General features: G+C 46.1%; 1 protein-coding gene across 3 annotated transcripts in view; it reads left to right on the plus strand.

Moving 5' to 3' along the window:
- ZDHHC14 (zDHHC palmitoyltransferase 14) overlaps positions 1-16494 on the plus strand; it is a 288842-nt gene that overhangs the window by 44845 nt on the left and 227503 nt on the right. For 2 of the 3 annotated variants that reach the window (XM_084777439.1, XM_084777440.1), the window contains exon 1: positions 187-1225. The exons of the other annotated variant lie outside the window; for it this stretch is intronic. In XM_084777439.1, coding sequence (XP_084633565.1) covers positions 981-1225 — 245 coding nt within the window. In that variant the 5' untranslated portion in view covers positions 187-980. Of the gene's footprint in view, positions 1-186; positions 1226-16494 lie in introns of those variants that run through there. 3 annotated transcript variants of the gene reach the window in all.

Raw genomic sequence — 16494 nt, forward strand, 5'->3', positions numbered from 1 at the left:
GCTCTGGCCCAAGAGGACTGGGGCAGGAACCCGGGGGAGCTGGTGGCCGGGCGTGGAGGAGGAGCAGAAGGAGGAGCCGGGCTGTGAGGCGCGGGCGTCGCCGCCCACCCCGCCGCGAGGAGGCGGACCTGCTCCGAGCGCCGCGCGCGCGCCGGGGCTGAGCCTTGCAAACAAGTGTCTGTGGCAGTGTCCCCGCGGCCCTCAGGCGGCCCTCATCGCGCTAGGGCTGGCTCCTCCGGACAGAAGGAACAGAGGAAGCCCGGGAGCCACTGCTACCACCCTCGACTGGGAGCCCCGCGCAGGGGCCTTGGAATCAGCGCGGCTGCTGGGCTCGTGGACGCGGGGTCGCAGCGCGGGCAGCGCCCGGGCTCTTACGGAGCAGCTCCTGACAGAATAACGCGCGTGGCTGTCCCCACCCCTGGGAGGGGTTGCCGGTGCCGCGAGCTGCCGCCCAGTTTGCAGCGCTCTCTCCTGGGAGGATCCGTCACCGGGAAAGAGTAGAAACCACCTGGCCGAGGCACAGAAGTGGCTCTGGAGGGAGCCGGCGTGGAGTCCACTGCCTCGTGTCCTCTCTGGGCGCGGCGATCGGGGATCCGCGGGCCGGAGCCCAGGCGCAGCCGGGAGCTTGCGGGTGGCAGAACCAGGCGCACCGCGATCTGGGGGTCTGGTGAGCGGTCCCCCGCGCCCCGCGGGGTCCTGCAGCCCCGACTCACGGGCTGGAAGCCACGGAGAACCGCTGCCGCGGACTGCGGACCACCATCGTCCCTCCTGAAAGCGGATTCTGCTATGACAGCTGGGCTCTCCAAGAGGTTAACCTGGGTGTCCTCGGCAAAGTTGTCGCCGAGTCCGGAGCCCGTTTAGGGGTCGCAGCGCCGCGACTAGGGGGACGGCCGGGTGGCCGGCGGCGGCCGTGGCTCGGCGGGACCCGCACGGCCGGGGGGCTTCTGGGGGTGTGCGCCCCCAGCCGGCTGCCCTCGTGGATGCCTCCCGGCGGCGGCGGGCCCATGAAAGACTGCGAGTACAGTCAGATCAGCACCCACAGCTCCTCCCCCATGGAGTCTCCCCACAAGAAGAAGAAAATCGCGGCCCGGAGGAAATGGGAGGTGTTCCCGGGGAGAAACAAGTTCTTTTGCAACGGAAGGATCATGATGGCCCGGCAGACTGGCGTCTTCTATCTGACGCTTATCCTCATCCTGGTCACTAGTGGACTCTTCTTCGCCTTCGAGTAAGTGGTGGCTTCCAGATGGATGCCATGCTCCCCCTCGCCTTCCCCTGCCCATACTTTGGCGACTTTCGTTTTCTGGTGTATATTGTTATATAATGCCAGCCAGTTCCCCCTGTTTTCCTTTTAAGGAGCTGTTTGATTTTCAGCCCCCTGGAGTAACACCTTGCTGGGGTGGGATCCAGGGAGCAAGGAAGAGAGGAGTGGGAACATGTTTAAGGCATGCCAGGTCACCTGCTCCAGAGCGTTGGGAACCAGACAGTTGGCTCTCTCCTCTGAGTTTGGAAATAGCAATTCAGCCCAGGTGTTGCCTTCTGGGGGCGTGGTGTGGGGATTTCTAAGATAGAGATGGACAGACTTGATTTAGCGCCCCTCCCCACCAACACACACACACACACACACACACACACACACACACACACACACACACGGAAATTCGGGGCATCTTCTTGTCAGTTTGCAGATTAGGAGTCTTAGTTATTTGTGGTCGAAAGTGTTGATTACCTACAGTGTCCTGTGTGGGTAATTTCATTTTAAACTCTCCTTGTACCCCTGATAAACAGTCTTTTTGCTTACCAAGAGTGGAGTGTTACCCTCTTTCAAAGAAGTTTCCATAGAAAATATCCACAACAGATCATTTGGGAACAGGTGAAAGATATGAGGCCTAGAAAGGAAAACGGGACGCTACACGATTCCTTCTGAGTCCAGAAACAATACTTCGAGAGTTTATCCTGGGGGAAAAACATGTGAGTCTTTAGGAACAGCAACTTGGCCATAGCAACGAATGATCCTCTGCTCACTGAAAAAGGTCTTGTTTATTCATAGTCCTTAGTAAAGAGCTTAGCAGTATTCCGAGTCAGTATCAATTGCTTTGGTTCCGTTCCACATTTGCAGCTTTTTGCCTGTCCCTCATTTTATGCTCGATAAAAGTTACAGTCAGTCTCTATGCAAACTTTTGAAAAGGAGTATGGTTGTGGGAAGATTTTCTTTGAGTTGCTCATATTCTATCTATCATAGGCATGATGTGACTTCCAGTCCTTGCGGCGTCTTCTGGCTAGGCTTGTCTAAAACCGTCTTCTGGCTAGGCTTGTCTAAAACCCACCGTGTTTACTTAGTTTTGTCTTTAACAAGTACCAGGCTCTGATTTTTGACCCCCAGCTTTTGCGTATTATTCCCTCACAGCCCCTGCCCGCCGTTTCTGATTCTGATTACCCAGGTGTCTCTTAGGTTACCTGTTGTGGGTGTTTGAGACTAAATTGGGGGCAACTATTGGGGACCTGGTGTGGGGGGGAGGGGGAGGCAGGGGCACTATGAGCTTCGTGGAGGATGTGAAGGAGGCATAATCTAAGGAGCTCCAGTTTCCTTGGCTCCCCAGCCAGCCAGCCTCATGTCCCTGCTCACTGGCCTGGTGGACACCGGAGGAAGGGGCACAGAGGGCCCTGACGTTTGACATCAGAACCAACACCCAGGTGGGAGTGAAGAAGCCACATGTTTAACAGAAGCCATCTCCTTCGCAGTGACTTTAGCTCCAGTTGTCACAAAATGCTTCCAGGGGATTTGTATTGGCATCTTAACTCCTTTTAGTGATTCTAAGAGTGGAGACAATTAGGTAGTCTTCTTTAGTCACAGAGCTTCAGTTGTGGGTGTGTTGCACGGAGGGTGGTGAGTAAAGCACTTTTGATGTGTATCCAACTGGTCTTTGTGTGGTTTGGGACCCCTCACCTCCCCCCACCAAGTGACTATGCTCTATCTTTTTCTTTTCCAGTTCAAATATAGCTTCTAACCAAATCACGATCAGTTCGTTTTTATTTTTTGGTCTCTCTCTCTCTCTCTCTCTCTCTCTCTCTCTCTCTCTCCCTCTGTCTTTTTTCCAAGAGTTCCCCCAAAGCCCTCACTTGCAGCCGATTGAGATCCTTTGCTGCATCGGTGTTGTGCTAGCTGATGATTGCAGGAGTAACCACGGCACCTGGGTTTTATTAGATCCTGTTTGCAGCATGATTTTTACGTCAGCTCTGTGGGAGCCGGGGTGTTTATGTGCGCGCAAGCTTGCTCTCCACCAGCGGTGCTTCAACATGGCAGTTGGGAGTTTCAGGAGAGTAAGAGGCCAATCCTGGTGCCACCCTTCAGTTGAGAAAAGTCATAGGTTTATTCCAACCCTCGGACTGCTTGGTAAGACTTTGCCATTGTTCTCCATTGCTTCGTCCTGGGCACTACTGACACCATTTGACGTTTTTAATCACTGCTAACGACAGGATGAAATCAAGTTACTCTAACTGAGTTAATTGGTCAGAGACTCAGAAACCAGTTAGCCATACATATGGGAAATGGGATCGAGAGGAAATGCCAATATTATCTGTTCCCGCCCACCTTTCTTCTGGCCATCCTCTATTTATTGAACACATAACTCTGGGGTTCCCTATCTTGATCGTTTAGTTTCATGTCTTGGTAGCTTCTCGTATGAACAGATATGTTAGGCCTGCCATTATGATTTAAAAAAAAAATACCCTAGGAAAATAATAATTTAAAGGAAGGAGGATGTATTTTAGATCACTGGGTTAGAGCCTTCGTTTGTCTGGCCATTGCTTTCATGCCTACAGAAAGGAAGGACAGCATGCTGGCAGGACCCTGTGCTTGAGGAAGGCTGCTTACCTCATGGCAGCTAGGAAGCAGCAAGCCGTGGAAATGGGCCCCCACTGGACCTACCTCCCATCATGAGGCCCCATCTCCTACCACCTCCCCACAATCCTATCACATAAATTCACCCGTTGCCCACCTGGAACAGATGGGTGAGAAAGTCGAGCCAAGAGCAATGAACTTACCAGAACTCAGCAACAGGTGTGGGTGGTAACTTCAGCCCCTGGGGAACTGTGGAGTCGAACTGACTATTCCCACATGAGAGATGGAGAGAGAGATCACAGCAGTAGCTGCAGGAAGGCTGTTGAGCACGAATCCAGTTCTCCTCAAGTCCGCCATCCTGTTTTCTGCAGAGGGTAGAATCTGGTTAGAAGTAGAACTTTTGGGAATGCATATCCTAAACTTTTTTCCAGCAACATGACCCTCAATAACTGGTTCCCCTTTTAAAATAAATGTTATTTTGGTTAGGATCATCATTTTTGTCATCACATTGATACCACTGAGGTCACTTAGCAAAAGGGAACCTCCACTGAGGCATTACCCAGGTCACATTGGCCTTGGGCCTTGCCTTGTGAAATATTATCTTGACTAATGACCAGTATGGGAGGGCCCAGCCCACTGTGGATGGCACCTAGGCAAGTAGGTGTGGGCTACATAACAGAGGTAGCTAAGCAAGCCAATGAGCAGTATTCCCCTGTGATATCTGCGTCACTTCCTGCCTTGTTTTCCCTCAGTGATTTACTGTCACCTGGAAGTGTAAGCTGAAATAAACTTTTCCTCCCTAAAGCACTTTTGCAGTGGTTCTCAACCTGTGGGCCACATATGGCCCCCAAAGACCACAGGAAAGCACAGATATTTATATTACAATTCATAACAGTAGCAAAATTACAGTTATTAAGTAGTAACAAAAATAATTTTATGGTTGGGGGTCACCATGACATGAGGAGCTGTATTAAGGGGTCCCAGCATTAGGAAGGTTGAGAACCGCTGGTAGAGTGTTTTTGTTTTTCACAGCAATAGACTCTAGGGTATGTCAGGCTGCAAATGAGAGTCAGCCAGCAGAGCTCAGTTCCAAAATGTATAAAGTGGGATTTAGAACATCTGCCTTTAAATGTTAATATTGAGTGGGAAAATATTCTTAGGATGGCGATTGGTGTGGAGCAAATGTCGATTGCATGGTTGTATTGTTTAGTGTAAACATCCTGAGGGCCCCTGCCTACCCTCTGAGAGCCTTTAGGAAGAGAGAGCGTGTAGGTTAATAAGCCAGGGTGTTAAGATAGCATTACCAGTACTGAGAAAATGTGGCACTGTGCAGTCCCTTTATAAAAGTCCCCTGAGCCTGTGTAGGCACTGTCCTTGACCTTACCCCTGCCGAGTTGGAGGCCTGCGGGGGTGCCCAAGGAAGTGTCCCAGTCCACAGCCTCCTTCCAGCTCCATTTCTGTAGCTCTCATCTTAGTCTTAGAACTGTAAGCCTATGAAGAAGCTGCCAGAAGCAACCAGATGTAACACTTAGGCTTTCCAAGCAGGTCAGGGCTGATTATCTTTTGGCTTGTCTTTACTGAACATAGGAAGCACGAGTGAAAAAAAATGACAGCCTTTCATAGCTGGCGTTTAAACGGGAGAGAAGGGATGCTGGCTGGAGCCCTGTTGAGACATCTCACTGCTTCTTGTAGCTACTAAGGGGCCCTTCGGAGGCTGCAATACCATCATCCTCACAGCTACGGAACAGGATTTGAAAAAAAAAAATCAGTGAATGTTGTCAACACCTTTCCCTATGAATTATGCACACATGTACAGGCACAGCCTACTTTGTCATGGCTAGAAACATGAAAGAGAAACATCTTCATGTCGAGCTATTGGGATTTCATAGTTACTTCTCACAGAGGTAGAAGGACAGAGGGACCTGAATGGGGATTCAAAGTGAGGGTCTTGTTTCAGGGTTCTCATGTAAGCGGAGCAGAGCCCTGTTTAGATCCCAGGCATGGCCATGTCTCCTTGTGACAGGTTGAAGGTATTGCTGGGGTCTGGATACTCTTGAGAATTTGGGGACATTCTCAAAATTGTCACTGTTAGAAGCCCATTGACTTTTTTTTTTTTTCCAAAAAGCAGTGTGAGCCCAGGAAGATGGCTCAGCAGGTGAAGGTGCTTGCAGCCAAGCTTGACACCCTGTGTTTACTCTCTGTGACCCACATAGTTAGAGAGACCTGATGTTTGCAAGTGGCTGTTTTCTAAAATGCATGTGTTGCTGTGCATGTACACACACACACACACAGACAGACAAATCAAAAAATGTATTTTTCTTTCTCTCTACTTTTACTATGCCTCCTTTCTCCCTCTCCTGCCTTCTCTTGTTGATTTCTTTTCTTGTTAATTTAGCTAATCCCCTCTGAAAGAAATGAAGAGCTGTTGGGAGTCAATAGATCTGGGGTCAAGATTAGCTTGGAAATGGTGCTTGGAGCCACTCTTGGTAAACAAAATGGTCATTTCCTATAATATTGATGTTGTTATAGGTGGAATAATCTTTATTGTCTTGTAAGGTATTACCCATGTAGCACAGAAGGTTCCCAGTCTGTGTTGGTATGCTCTTTGTTTCTATTTCAAAATGCCCAAGATAGTCCACATGAAAAGAGGAGGCTTATTTGGCTACTGGATTTAGAGACTCTACCTCAGGGCCGGGGGTGTGTGTGGGGGGGGGAGGGGTCATGATGGTGGTGGCCTTGGTAGACCTATTTCTTTTAGCACTCAAGTAGGGGGTCTAGATACAATGGTGGGAAATACAGAGTGGAACAAAGCTCTTCCTCTATGGCTGAAAAGCAAAAGAAGAAGAAGAAGACAGAGACCCATAGTCCCTTCTGAGAGGATGCCCCAATTATTTAATGACTTGCCTAGGTCCGGCCTCCTGACAGTTCCACCACCTCCCAACAATGCTGCTCTGGAGACCAAATCTAGCACATGGGCCTTTGGGGAACATTTGGCATCCAAGATGTCGCTGAGGCTGTCTTCTGCAAATAATTGTCAGTTCCAGTAATGCCTCTGTCATGGATGGGCTAGCTCATTATATAGTGGAGATGTAGCCCTTAAGGACCCCGAGGGAGCATCTTCTCTAGTTTTGTATCATTCTCGGAAAACATCTACAATGTGTTATATCTTCTTCTGGCCCGATGCTGGTTATACTGTGGGATACAAAATATCTGGGGGTGGATAGAAATGGTGACAGTAATCCTCAGGACCTTATGAGACAATGTTCCCTGTCCACACAGTGGTGGGCAAGGATATTTATGACTCATTGTGGTTCCTCGGGGAATCGTAGATATCTTTAAATCTTCATTAATCTCTTACAGGGCAAATGCCCACTTGTTTGTGTACATAACCAGTACATGTTCCATGAGGGCCTTATTTGTTCTGGTCAGTGCTATGTCCCTTGGATCCTAGGATAGTACCAGGTATGTGGCCCACTCAGTAGATCTGTGTCTAATAAACTAGTCATAAGTTGAAAAAATATTTAAAAACTTTCCTGTGTTTTAGTTTTTGTACTTTAGGAAATTTTATGAATTGATATGACTTATAATTAATAATGCTTTGTAGAACACCTTTAGCTCAACAGCTGTATTTGATGTGATGCTTCTTAATTCAGAGTCAAGTGGCATTTTTTTTTTCAAATGCGTTCATTGAAGCAGAAGAGGTTCTCTTAGTGACTTAGAAAACTAGTTATAGAATTAGGATCTTCATTGACTGAGACCTTGCTATAGTATTGCTTTATTTCTGCCCTGAACACTCTAGGCAAATAAAGCACTCTGATATCTATTATACATTTATATATTACATATATGTCATATATGTGACATATATGTACACAAGAATATGTGTGTTTTATCGAGTAACTTCTAATATCTAGGATTATTATTTAATGTTTTATAGGTTCTTGACTTGGGACATAAAAAGACATCAAATAAAGTTCTCAAGGATGTTACTGCATACCTGTGTTTAAATTTTTTATCTTAAAGAGTGTGTGTGTGTGTGTGTGTGTGTGTGTGTGTGTGTGTGTGAACATGAGTGCAGATGCCTGGGGAGGCTGAAAGCATTGGATCCCCCTGGAACTGGAGCTATAGGCAGTCGTGAGCTGCCTGTTGGGGGTGCTGGGAACCAAACTTTGGTCCTCTGCAAAATTAGCGCATGCTCTTAACGGCTATGCCATCTCTCTGGCCATCGGCACCTATGTTCCGTGTCCTTCTTTCTCAGCTAGTGGGAAGTGACACTGTGTGTTATGCAGAAAAAGATTCATGTAGGTTCCTAAAATAGAGTATGATGCTTAATTATTTAATGGGCCATATCTGCATATCCTGGAGATTTTTCTTTTCTGCAGTATAATCTTGTCCATGATTTATTCATGACAGAGTTATTATGTCTTAGCAATAGAATTTAAATGAAGGATTTCAAGGAAGTATGCTTTTCTCCTGTAGCTGAGCTTGTCGGCAAATCTAGAGGTGTTCTTATAGACACTTAAAATTAGTCGCGTTTAGGAAGTGGGCTGCTCAGGTAAGGCCTGGGAACCATCTTAATGCTCTTATTTAAGATATTGATCCCATTTCAAATGTTTTGTTAAACTTGAATCATGACTCTGTAGTGTAGCATAGGCTGGTTTGGAACTGGAAGTCCTCCTACCCCTCGCTCCCAAGTGCTGGGATTGAAGACATGTGCTGCTACACATCAAGTTCTGATATCGTTTTCAGAAGATTTTTTTTATTACATTAAAAAAATAACTTATTCACTTTACATCTCGATTGTAACCCCATCCCTCATTTCCTCCTGGTTCCATTCTCCCTCCCTCCCTTTTTCCTCCTCCCCCCTTGACTTAGTTCTCAGAAAGGGATCCCTCCTCCCCTACCATCTGACCCCAGCCTATCAAGTCTTGTCAGGACTGCCTGCATCCTCTTCCTCTGTGGGCTGGCATGGCCGCCTTGCTAGGAGGAAGGGATCAATGAGTGGGCAATGGGGCCCATGTCAGAGGCAGCCCTTACTCCCTATATTATGGCTCTCACATGGAGACTGTGCTGCCTATCAACCACATCTAAGCCAGGGTCTAGGTCCTCTCCATGCATGGTCCTTGGTTGGTGCATCTGCCTCTGTAGGTTCCCCTGGGCCCAGATTTGTTCAGAATTTTTTTTTTTTTTACTTAAGTTTTACTTACATATATGCATGTGTGTCTGTTTTGGGAGATGTGCCCCTAAGTGCAGGTGCCCAAGAGGTCAGAGGCAGATGTCAGACCCTCTGGAGCTGGACTTACAGCACTGGGGGAGAGCATTTGAGGCCCCTTGTGGGTTCTTTGACTTGAACTCAAGTCCTCTGGAAGAGCAGTAAGTGCCCCAAACCACTGTGCTCTCTGTCTAGCCGTTCAAACAGATTAAAAAAAAAAGTTTTCATTTTTTAGTTAGTATGTAAAATAATGGATTTCACTGTTACATTTTTAATGTTTTTCATTGTACTTATAAAATAGATGGTTTTCTACATCTCTAGTTCTCTTTTGAGGACTTATTCAGAGAGAAGATTATGGGTAAATGCATGCACGAGCTTTGAGGCAAAATACAAGAAACAAAAAACAAAACCAAGAAACCTCAACCATCACCCACTTCAAGAACCATATCAATACCAGTATTTTTTTTTTATGTTTTTAATTAAAAAATTTCACTGACACACAAAACTTAGAGCTATTTAAAGATTTTCATGTAATCTATTGATTAAAATCTGTTGTTAAAATCAGGGCCAGCACATCTGTCACCTCGAACACTAACCGTTTCCTTGCTGTAAAAACACTTACTTTCTGAGATATGAATGACCTGCAGTGTCTAGTTTACTCACGTCCTGGATCCCTTGGCCCAGTCGCAACTGCCTTCCCCCAGGCCGTGGAACTGGAGGAGGCTGGTTATAGGACCTGGCTTTTTTCCATGGATACATTCCCAAAGAGTAGGATACTTAGGTTCCTGTCTCTTCAACTCTGCCCAGAACCTCCACACCTCTTCTTCCCCAACTACCTTTCTTTCTGTAGGTCTCAGGCATGCCAGATTCTGCTGGCCAGGCTGTAATCTTAGCCCAGCCTCCCTCCCTTCCTCCCTTCCCCCCTCCATCCGGCCTCTCTCACCCTCCCTCCCTCTCATCCTCTTCCTCTTCCTTTTCCTCCTCCTCTTCCTCCTCCTCCTTTTTCTTCTTCGTCCTCTCTCTCTCTCTCTCTCTCTCTCTCTCTCTCTCTCTCTCTCTCTCTCTCTCTCTCAGTATTTCAAGATGAGGTTTCTCTGTGTAGCCTTGGCTGCCCTGGACTCTCTTTGTAGACCAGGCTGGCCTTGAACTTATAGCAATTCTCCTACCTCTGCCTCCCCAAGTGCTGGGATTAAAGGCCACCATGCCTGACTCCAAGCTTTTTTTTTTTTTGAATCGGTATACTATCAAGCAACGTGTAGTCTTTTTTTTCCTAAAATGGTAATTGACTTTGTGTATTTCTAATATAAGGTAGCACCAGGTTGGACACACTTACTTGTGTACATGGCACAACTTTTAAAGTTGAAATGATTTCAAGCTTCCGGAAGAGTTACAAGAATAATTTATTTAGTCTGTAGACTCGTGGGAGTCCGGTCACTTGTTGATTGTTTCTTGTTCCTCTTTTCCTTCAGTCGCTCTGTTTTATTTTCCTCCCAAACAGCTGAACATTAAGTTGACATCATGCATCCTCATGTCCAATGCTTCAGGACGTAATCAGCTTGTGGTGCTTTTCTTTTGCTTTCCGAGACAGGGTCTTGCTATGCAACAACCCATGTTAGCCTCAAATAGCAGCCGTCAGATGCTGGGCTTATAGGCATGTGCCACTGCACTTAGCAACAGTGTAATTCTTAACCGAAAAGATACCTCCTTTTGTCACTGTGGTGTTGTTTTCAGCTTCAGGAAGCAACATGGGCAAAATCTGTCATTTGTTTCATGTGTCATCATTCTGTTTTCCTGGCATTAGTTTGTTTTTTTGTTTTCTACCTTCAGCCTTGCTCTACATTAGCTATATATTTTTAGTATTCTGTTTTATCTTCTTTTAAAGGCTTAGGCTGTTTTCTTTTGTGCTATTATTAGTAATTGCTTAAGATACTAGTATGGCCTTTAACCTATTATAGTGCACTTCCAAATAGCAGCACTATACTTCAAAAAATAACATATGAAACTTAATATTATCATTTCCTTAATCCTTGTACCCTTGGTGCTCTTAGTGTCCTACATTTTACATCCATGTATGGCAGAAAATCACCAATGCTATTTTTCATCCATTTATAATATTTAAAAGAAATGTAAATCAATGCATAATAAAATGCTTTAAAGCAAAAAACATATTTACATAAAGATATGTTTGTACATATGCAGAATTTACAGTGGGCTCTATAACTATCTTTACATGTTCACAATCTGGACCAATCCTTGTCTTTCATCTTTAGAGCCTATGTGGTCCAGGCTATATCATCTGCATTATTTCCGTTCACTTAAAGACACACCCTTCCTTGACCGGGTATGGTATAGACTTAAGCACAGCCCTTGGGAGTCAGAGGCAGGTAGATCTCTGTGAGTTCAAAACCAAGGAATTTTCCGGTTCAGTCTGGTCTGTATAGAGAGGGAAGTTCTGCCTCACCTCCACCACCATCACAAAACAAGCACTACCACCACAAAACAAAAACAGACAAACCAACAAGACTGTCCCTTTCCATGTGTTTCTTATATGCCTTTTGCCTTCATTTTAAAAGTTGCATATTTAAGTTGCTATAATCTTCTGTCCTGATGATAGAAGATCCATACATAGACACACACACACACACACACACACATATACATACACACACACACACACACACACACACACACACACACACACATACAGTTGTTTCCTTTTGCATATCCTGCAGTGCAGTAGATCTCCAGCTGATGGCTGTGTGTCTGTGGCTCTATATGTATCCTGCTTGTGGTTGGCCAGGGTTCTCAGTCAGTTGATGTCTGTTGTCCGATTTGAGAATTTTCCATTTGCTATTTCTTTGGATATATATGTTTTATCCTCCCTATTTCTTCCCTGTGAGGCTACTTACGTATACATCGTAAACTTTTCTATAGTACCATATGCCTCACTTTATTCCACGCTCTTCTCTTTCCTTCCTCTTTGTGTTTTAATTTGAGTAATTCCAATTGATCTGTCTTTAACTTTACTGATTACATCTACGTTAAGCTACTTTAATATCTTGCTTTTCAGTATTTTGGACATTCCTACATTAATTCTTTCTTGGTCTACAGTGTTCTGCTGAAGAAAACACTTGTCCTGGGACCCCAGTATCCGAGTCATCTCCAGGCTGGCTCTGTCTTCCCTGACTGTGCGTTCTCTTTCTCCCTCTTTTGTGTGCATCATACTTTTTTTTTTAAATTGAATCATAGACATTGCATGTAAAGGAATTAAATAGGTTACAGTAATTTACACAATTTTCATATCTTTCATGTGTGGGTTGAGTCAGCCTAATTTGTCTAAGTTTAATACATTTTATCTAAAATGCTTCAGACCAGGGGTTCTATTTCATTTTTGCCTCTAACCTTGAAATGTTTGCATACACATAACCTGAAGATAATCATTTTAGAGAGCTAACACTTCACCTGGACCCATCTCATGAAGCCGGGTGTGCAGTGTCCACGGTGGACTTGTGGAGGCTAGAGAGTTTGGGACTTTGATGTACTCAGAGGTTTGGATGTTGGTATTAGAACGTGCTCCGTTGAAATGGTTGTGGGTTTGGGGGAAGCTTCAGTTAGATTCTTTATCACTGGCTTCTAAAGGCTTGAGGGTTGAGATCAGGCTTTCCTCCAAGCAGTGACGTGACTCCTGGCCGAACAGTTTCTGTATTTTTTGTAGCCTAGCCCACTTTAAAGAACCATTGGAAATTTCTCTCAGCCTTTTAGCCCAAAGACAGCCTTATGTTTTGGCTTTAGATCTTGCCCCTAGCTTTCTGGGCCTCTGGCCATCTCAGATACTTGTTGCCCCGGCCCAGCTTTGGGAGGTCCACAGCCATGGCCTGGTTAAGTACCAGAGACTAGCGGACTCCAATTTTAGGCCTAGAGCCTTTCTTGTTTTAATTTGAGATGGGTCCCTGGAGTCCCTATACTCCCCGCCCTTGCCCAGCCATTGCTGTAGCCTTGCTCGCCTGCCCTTGCCCAGCCATTGCTGTAGCCTTGCTCGCCTGCCCTTGCCCAGCCATTGCTGTAGCCTTGCTCGCCTGCCCTTGCCCAGCCATTGCTGCACCCTTGCTGGGTGTTGGGTAAAGACCACAGGAAAGAGCTGACCGGTGGTGCGCACTTCCTCTGAGGTCAAGGCTCTTTGAAGTTCTTCTCCATATGACAGTCCACATGTGGCCACTGATGCCAGTTAAAAATTTAGCTGGTGTCACCTCACTCCTGTCCGTGGTAGACTATTACCCTTCCTCCTGCTTTGCAAGAGCGGAAGCAGCTGCTGGCTCTTTCTCCCCAGGGCAGGCCTCGTGGCATTTAGGTTTCTTTGCATTGTTGGCTCTCTGCTTGTGCTTTGCCACTGTTCAGCCTGTGAGGATTTTTAACCTAATTTGCATTTCTCGGGTTCCTTGACGTATTGTTTCACATGTACGTAACTCACGTTTAAGGCTGTAGCAGCCAACCTATGTAAACATGCTCTGATTATTTGTCACACAGGCCTTTTAATTCTTCTTTCTTTGATTCTGAATCTTAGAAGTGCCTGAAATCTTTAGGATAGACTATGCCAGAATGCCACTCCAGAGATTTTGATCTTAAAATGTGTCCTGCCTATGCCTATAATGCCCAGACTGAGATGCTTAGGTTTGAATCAGAGAGAGAGAGAGACAAAGAGGCAGAGACAGAGAGAGACAGAGATAGATAGATAGATAGATAGAGAGAGAGAGAGAGGCATAGATTCAATGGCTTTAACTGATAATAAAGAAAAAATTCTTACCAAAGAGGTTAATTCTGTCAGTTGATCAAAGTAGCATATAATTATCATCAAGATGTATGGAAATGTTCTTATGACGAGCCAGCGGCTTTATTACAAATCGTCCCCTTTTACTGTAATGCTAGTTCTTTACTTTTAAAAATAGCCGTAATATGTTTTGGCCTGACTTATGATACTTTGGCTTTCGAATGTCCTTTCTGGTCTTGAACTTCACTTCTGTTCTGTCTGCCACTATATTGGGTCTTCTCCTGTGGCTGGCTTTGGTTGAAAACCAGAGAGGAGTTCTGATGGATCCAGCGGTTCCATCAGAACTCCACAGACCCCCCCCTCCCCCATTTCCTGATGCCCTGCAGGAGATGGAAAATCACTTCCTGTGCCCCAAGGACCCAAAATGGAAGACAGGATGCCCATCGGCAAGCCTCTGTGTGTGTTTCCTTGCCCATGGCTTCATTCCTTCAGTCCGTAGGGGATATATGTATATTTAAAAGAACAGTTTAAGCATGTCTAAACGCTCAGTTAAGAGCAGGAATTTATACTTAATCATTTCCATGTATCTTTGAACTAGATTTTATTTTTAAACCAATGGCTTCAGAGTCCATGGACTTTAGTGTTGCTGCTGAGCACTATGGGAATGGGGCAAGGGTGCTGGGTGGCTGATAGGGGAGGGTGTGGCCGACTGCTGTGGGCCTGGTGCACTTGGCCCTGAGATAGCCTTATCAGTGGAAGGATGGCGGTGTAAACCCCAGGGGCAGACGTTTAGCTGTGTAAGTGGGCTGTCCTGTGGTGGTTTCCCCATACTTACTAAGAATTCAGGGCAATGGTTTATTTTCACACAAAACACCAGAGTCTGTTAAACGCATGAGTTCTGCTGCCTGAGAAGGAATTGCCTCTCCTTATGCCGGGTGTAGAAATAAGTCCCTGGAAGGTGTGTCCTGGGCTCTTTCCTTGATGAGGTGGCCCTGTCTTCCTCAGTTTTCACTTTTCTCCTCTCTTAGAATGAGGCTCTAAGAAGGCTTGCCCTTCTTTGGAATTTTCCTTTCTTTGGCACCTAGGATGCTCATCTTATCACTGTCAGTGGTTACATCTGTTCTGTCTTTCCCTCACATGAACTTTGCTTGCTCCCACTCTGCCTTTCTCACTTTCTTGAGCGTCTTCGCATCCTTGTGGTGGTGGCTCTGGTTTTTGTTTTTATCAATTATGACTTCCAGGTGTCTTTTTCCCTCTACTTTGGCACCTGCTCACTCTAGCCCAAAGATGCCATTACTGAGATCTGGAAACCCAGAGCTCTCGAAGCCTTTCCTTTGCATCAGAATCTGCTGCTCTTGGTGAAACCACCATCTGGACCCCAGGACTGTCCCCTGGAACTGTGGTCACTTTTTACCCACTCTCCCATACCTCCCACCATTGTCTTTAGTGTCTCTAGGCCAGCGGTTCTCAACATGTGGGTTTCACGCCCCTTTGGAGGCTGTGTATCAGATATCCTACATATTATATTCATAAAAGTGGCAAAATTATAGTTGTGAGATAGCAACGAAATGATTTTATGGCTAAGGTCACCGCAATGTGAGGACCTGTATTAAAGGGTCCAACATTAGGAAGGTTAAGAACCGCTGTTCTAGGATGTATTCTTCCTGTCTCAGAACTTCCAATGTATTGACTTTCAAATGGTTTCACAATTTCCTTGACATTCTTCCTTTGCTAGCCTGGATCCAAATCCCTCCTCTTGAATCTGGGTTGCCTGAGTGAAGAATGACATATGGCTAAAAGGATGCTGTGTGACTTCCAAGGCTGGGCTAGGAAGTGCAATTAAAGCTTCTGCCTGGTTCTCCCACATAGTCTCTCTCTCTCTCTCCTCTCTCTTCTCTCTTTCTCTCTTCTCTCTTCTCTCTCTCTCTCTCTCTCTCTCTCTCTCTCTCTCTCTCTCTCTCCCCTCCCCCTCTCTCTCCTCTCTCTCCCTCTCTCTCTTCTCTCTCCCTCTCCCTCTCCCCCTCTCTCTCCCCCTCTCTCTTCTCTGTCTTCCTCTCTCTCCTCTCTCTAACTCGCTTTCCCTCTCTCTCCTCTCTCTTTCTCCTCTCTCTCCCCCCCTCTCTCTCCTCTCTCTCTCCCCCTCTCTCTTCTCTCTCTCTCTCTCTCTCTCTCTCTCTCTCTCTCTCTCTGGAACATGTTCCTGCTGGAACTCTAAGCTTCCATCTAAGAAGTCTGGCTCCCTAGAAGCCTCTTGAGCCCTGAGATTGTATAGAGTATTGGCCCTATAGAGGGAGCCCCTAGCTGACTTGGGTGAGACATCACATGATCCTAATTCTGCCTAACCCACTAGATGAGTCTCTCTCCCCCAGTCTCCCCACCCCATCTTTTATCTCTTCCTACTGAAAACTGAATGCAGCAGACGAGGGTGGGGGGTGGGGGAGGGGAGGGGGGAAATCCCTGCTGAGCTCTGCCCAAGTTGCAGCTTTATGAATAGAATAAAGTTGTCATTGTTTTAAGCAGCTATGTTTAGGGAAGTTTGGTACACAGCCATAGTAACTGGGAAGCCATGGCCACAGGTTCTCAGATGAGATGTTGGGGATGACTGTCAGTGGGGAGGGGTATTCAGTAATTAATATGTGACTACAATAATTTTTAAAAACCTCTCAAACTTCAGTACTG

Source organism: Acomys minous, assembly GCF_964271855.1.
Source record: "Acomys minous genome assembly, chromosome: 3".
Classification (NCBI taxonomy): domain Eukaryota; kingdom Metazoa; phylum Chordata; class Mammalia; order Rodentia; family Muridae; genus Acomys; species Acomys minous.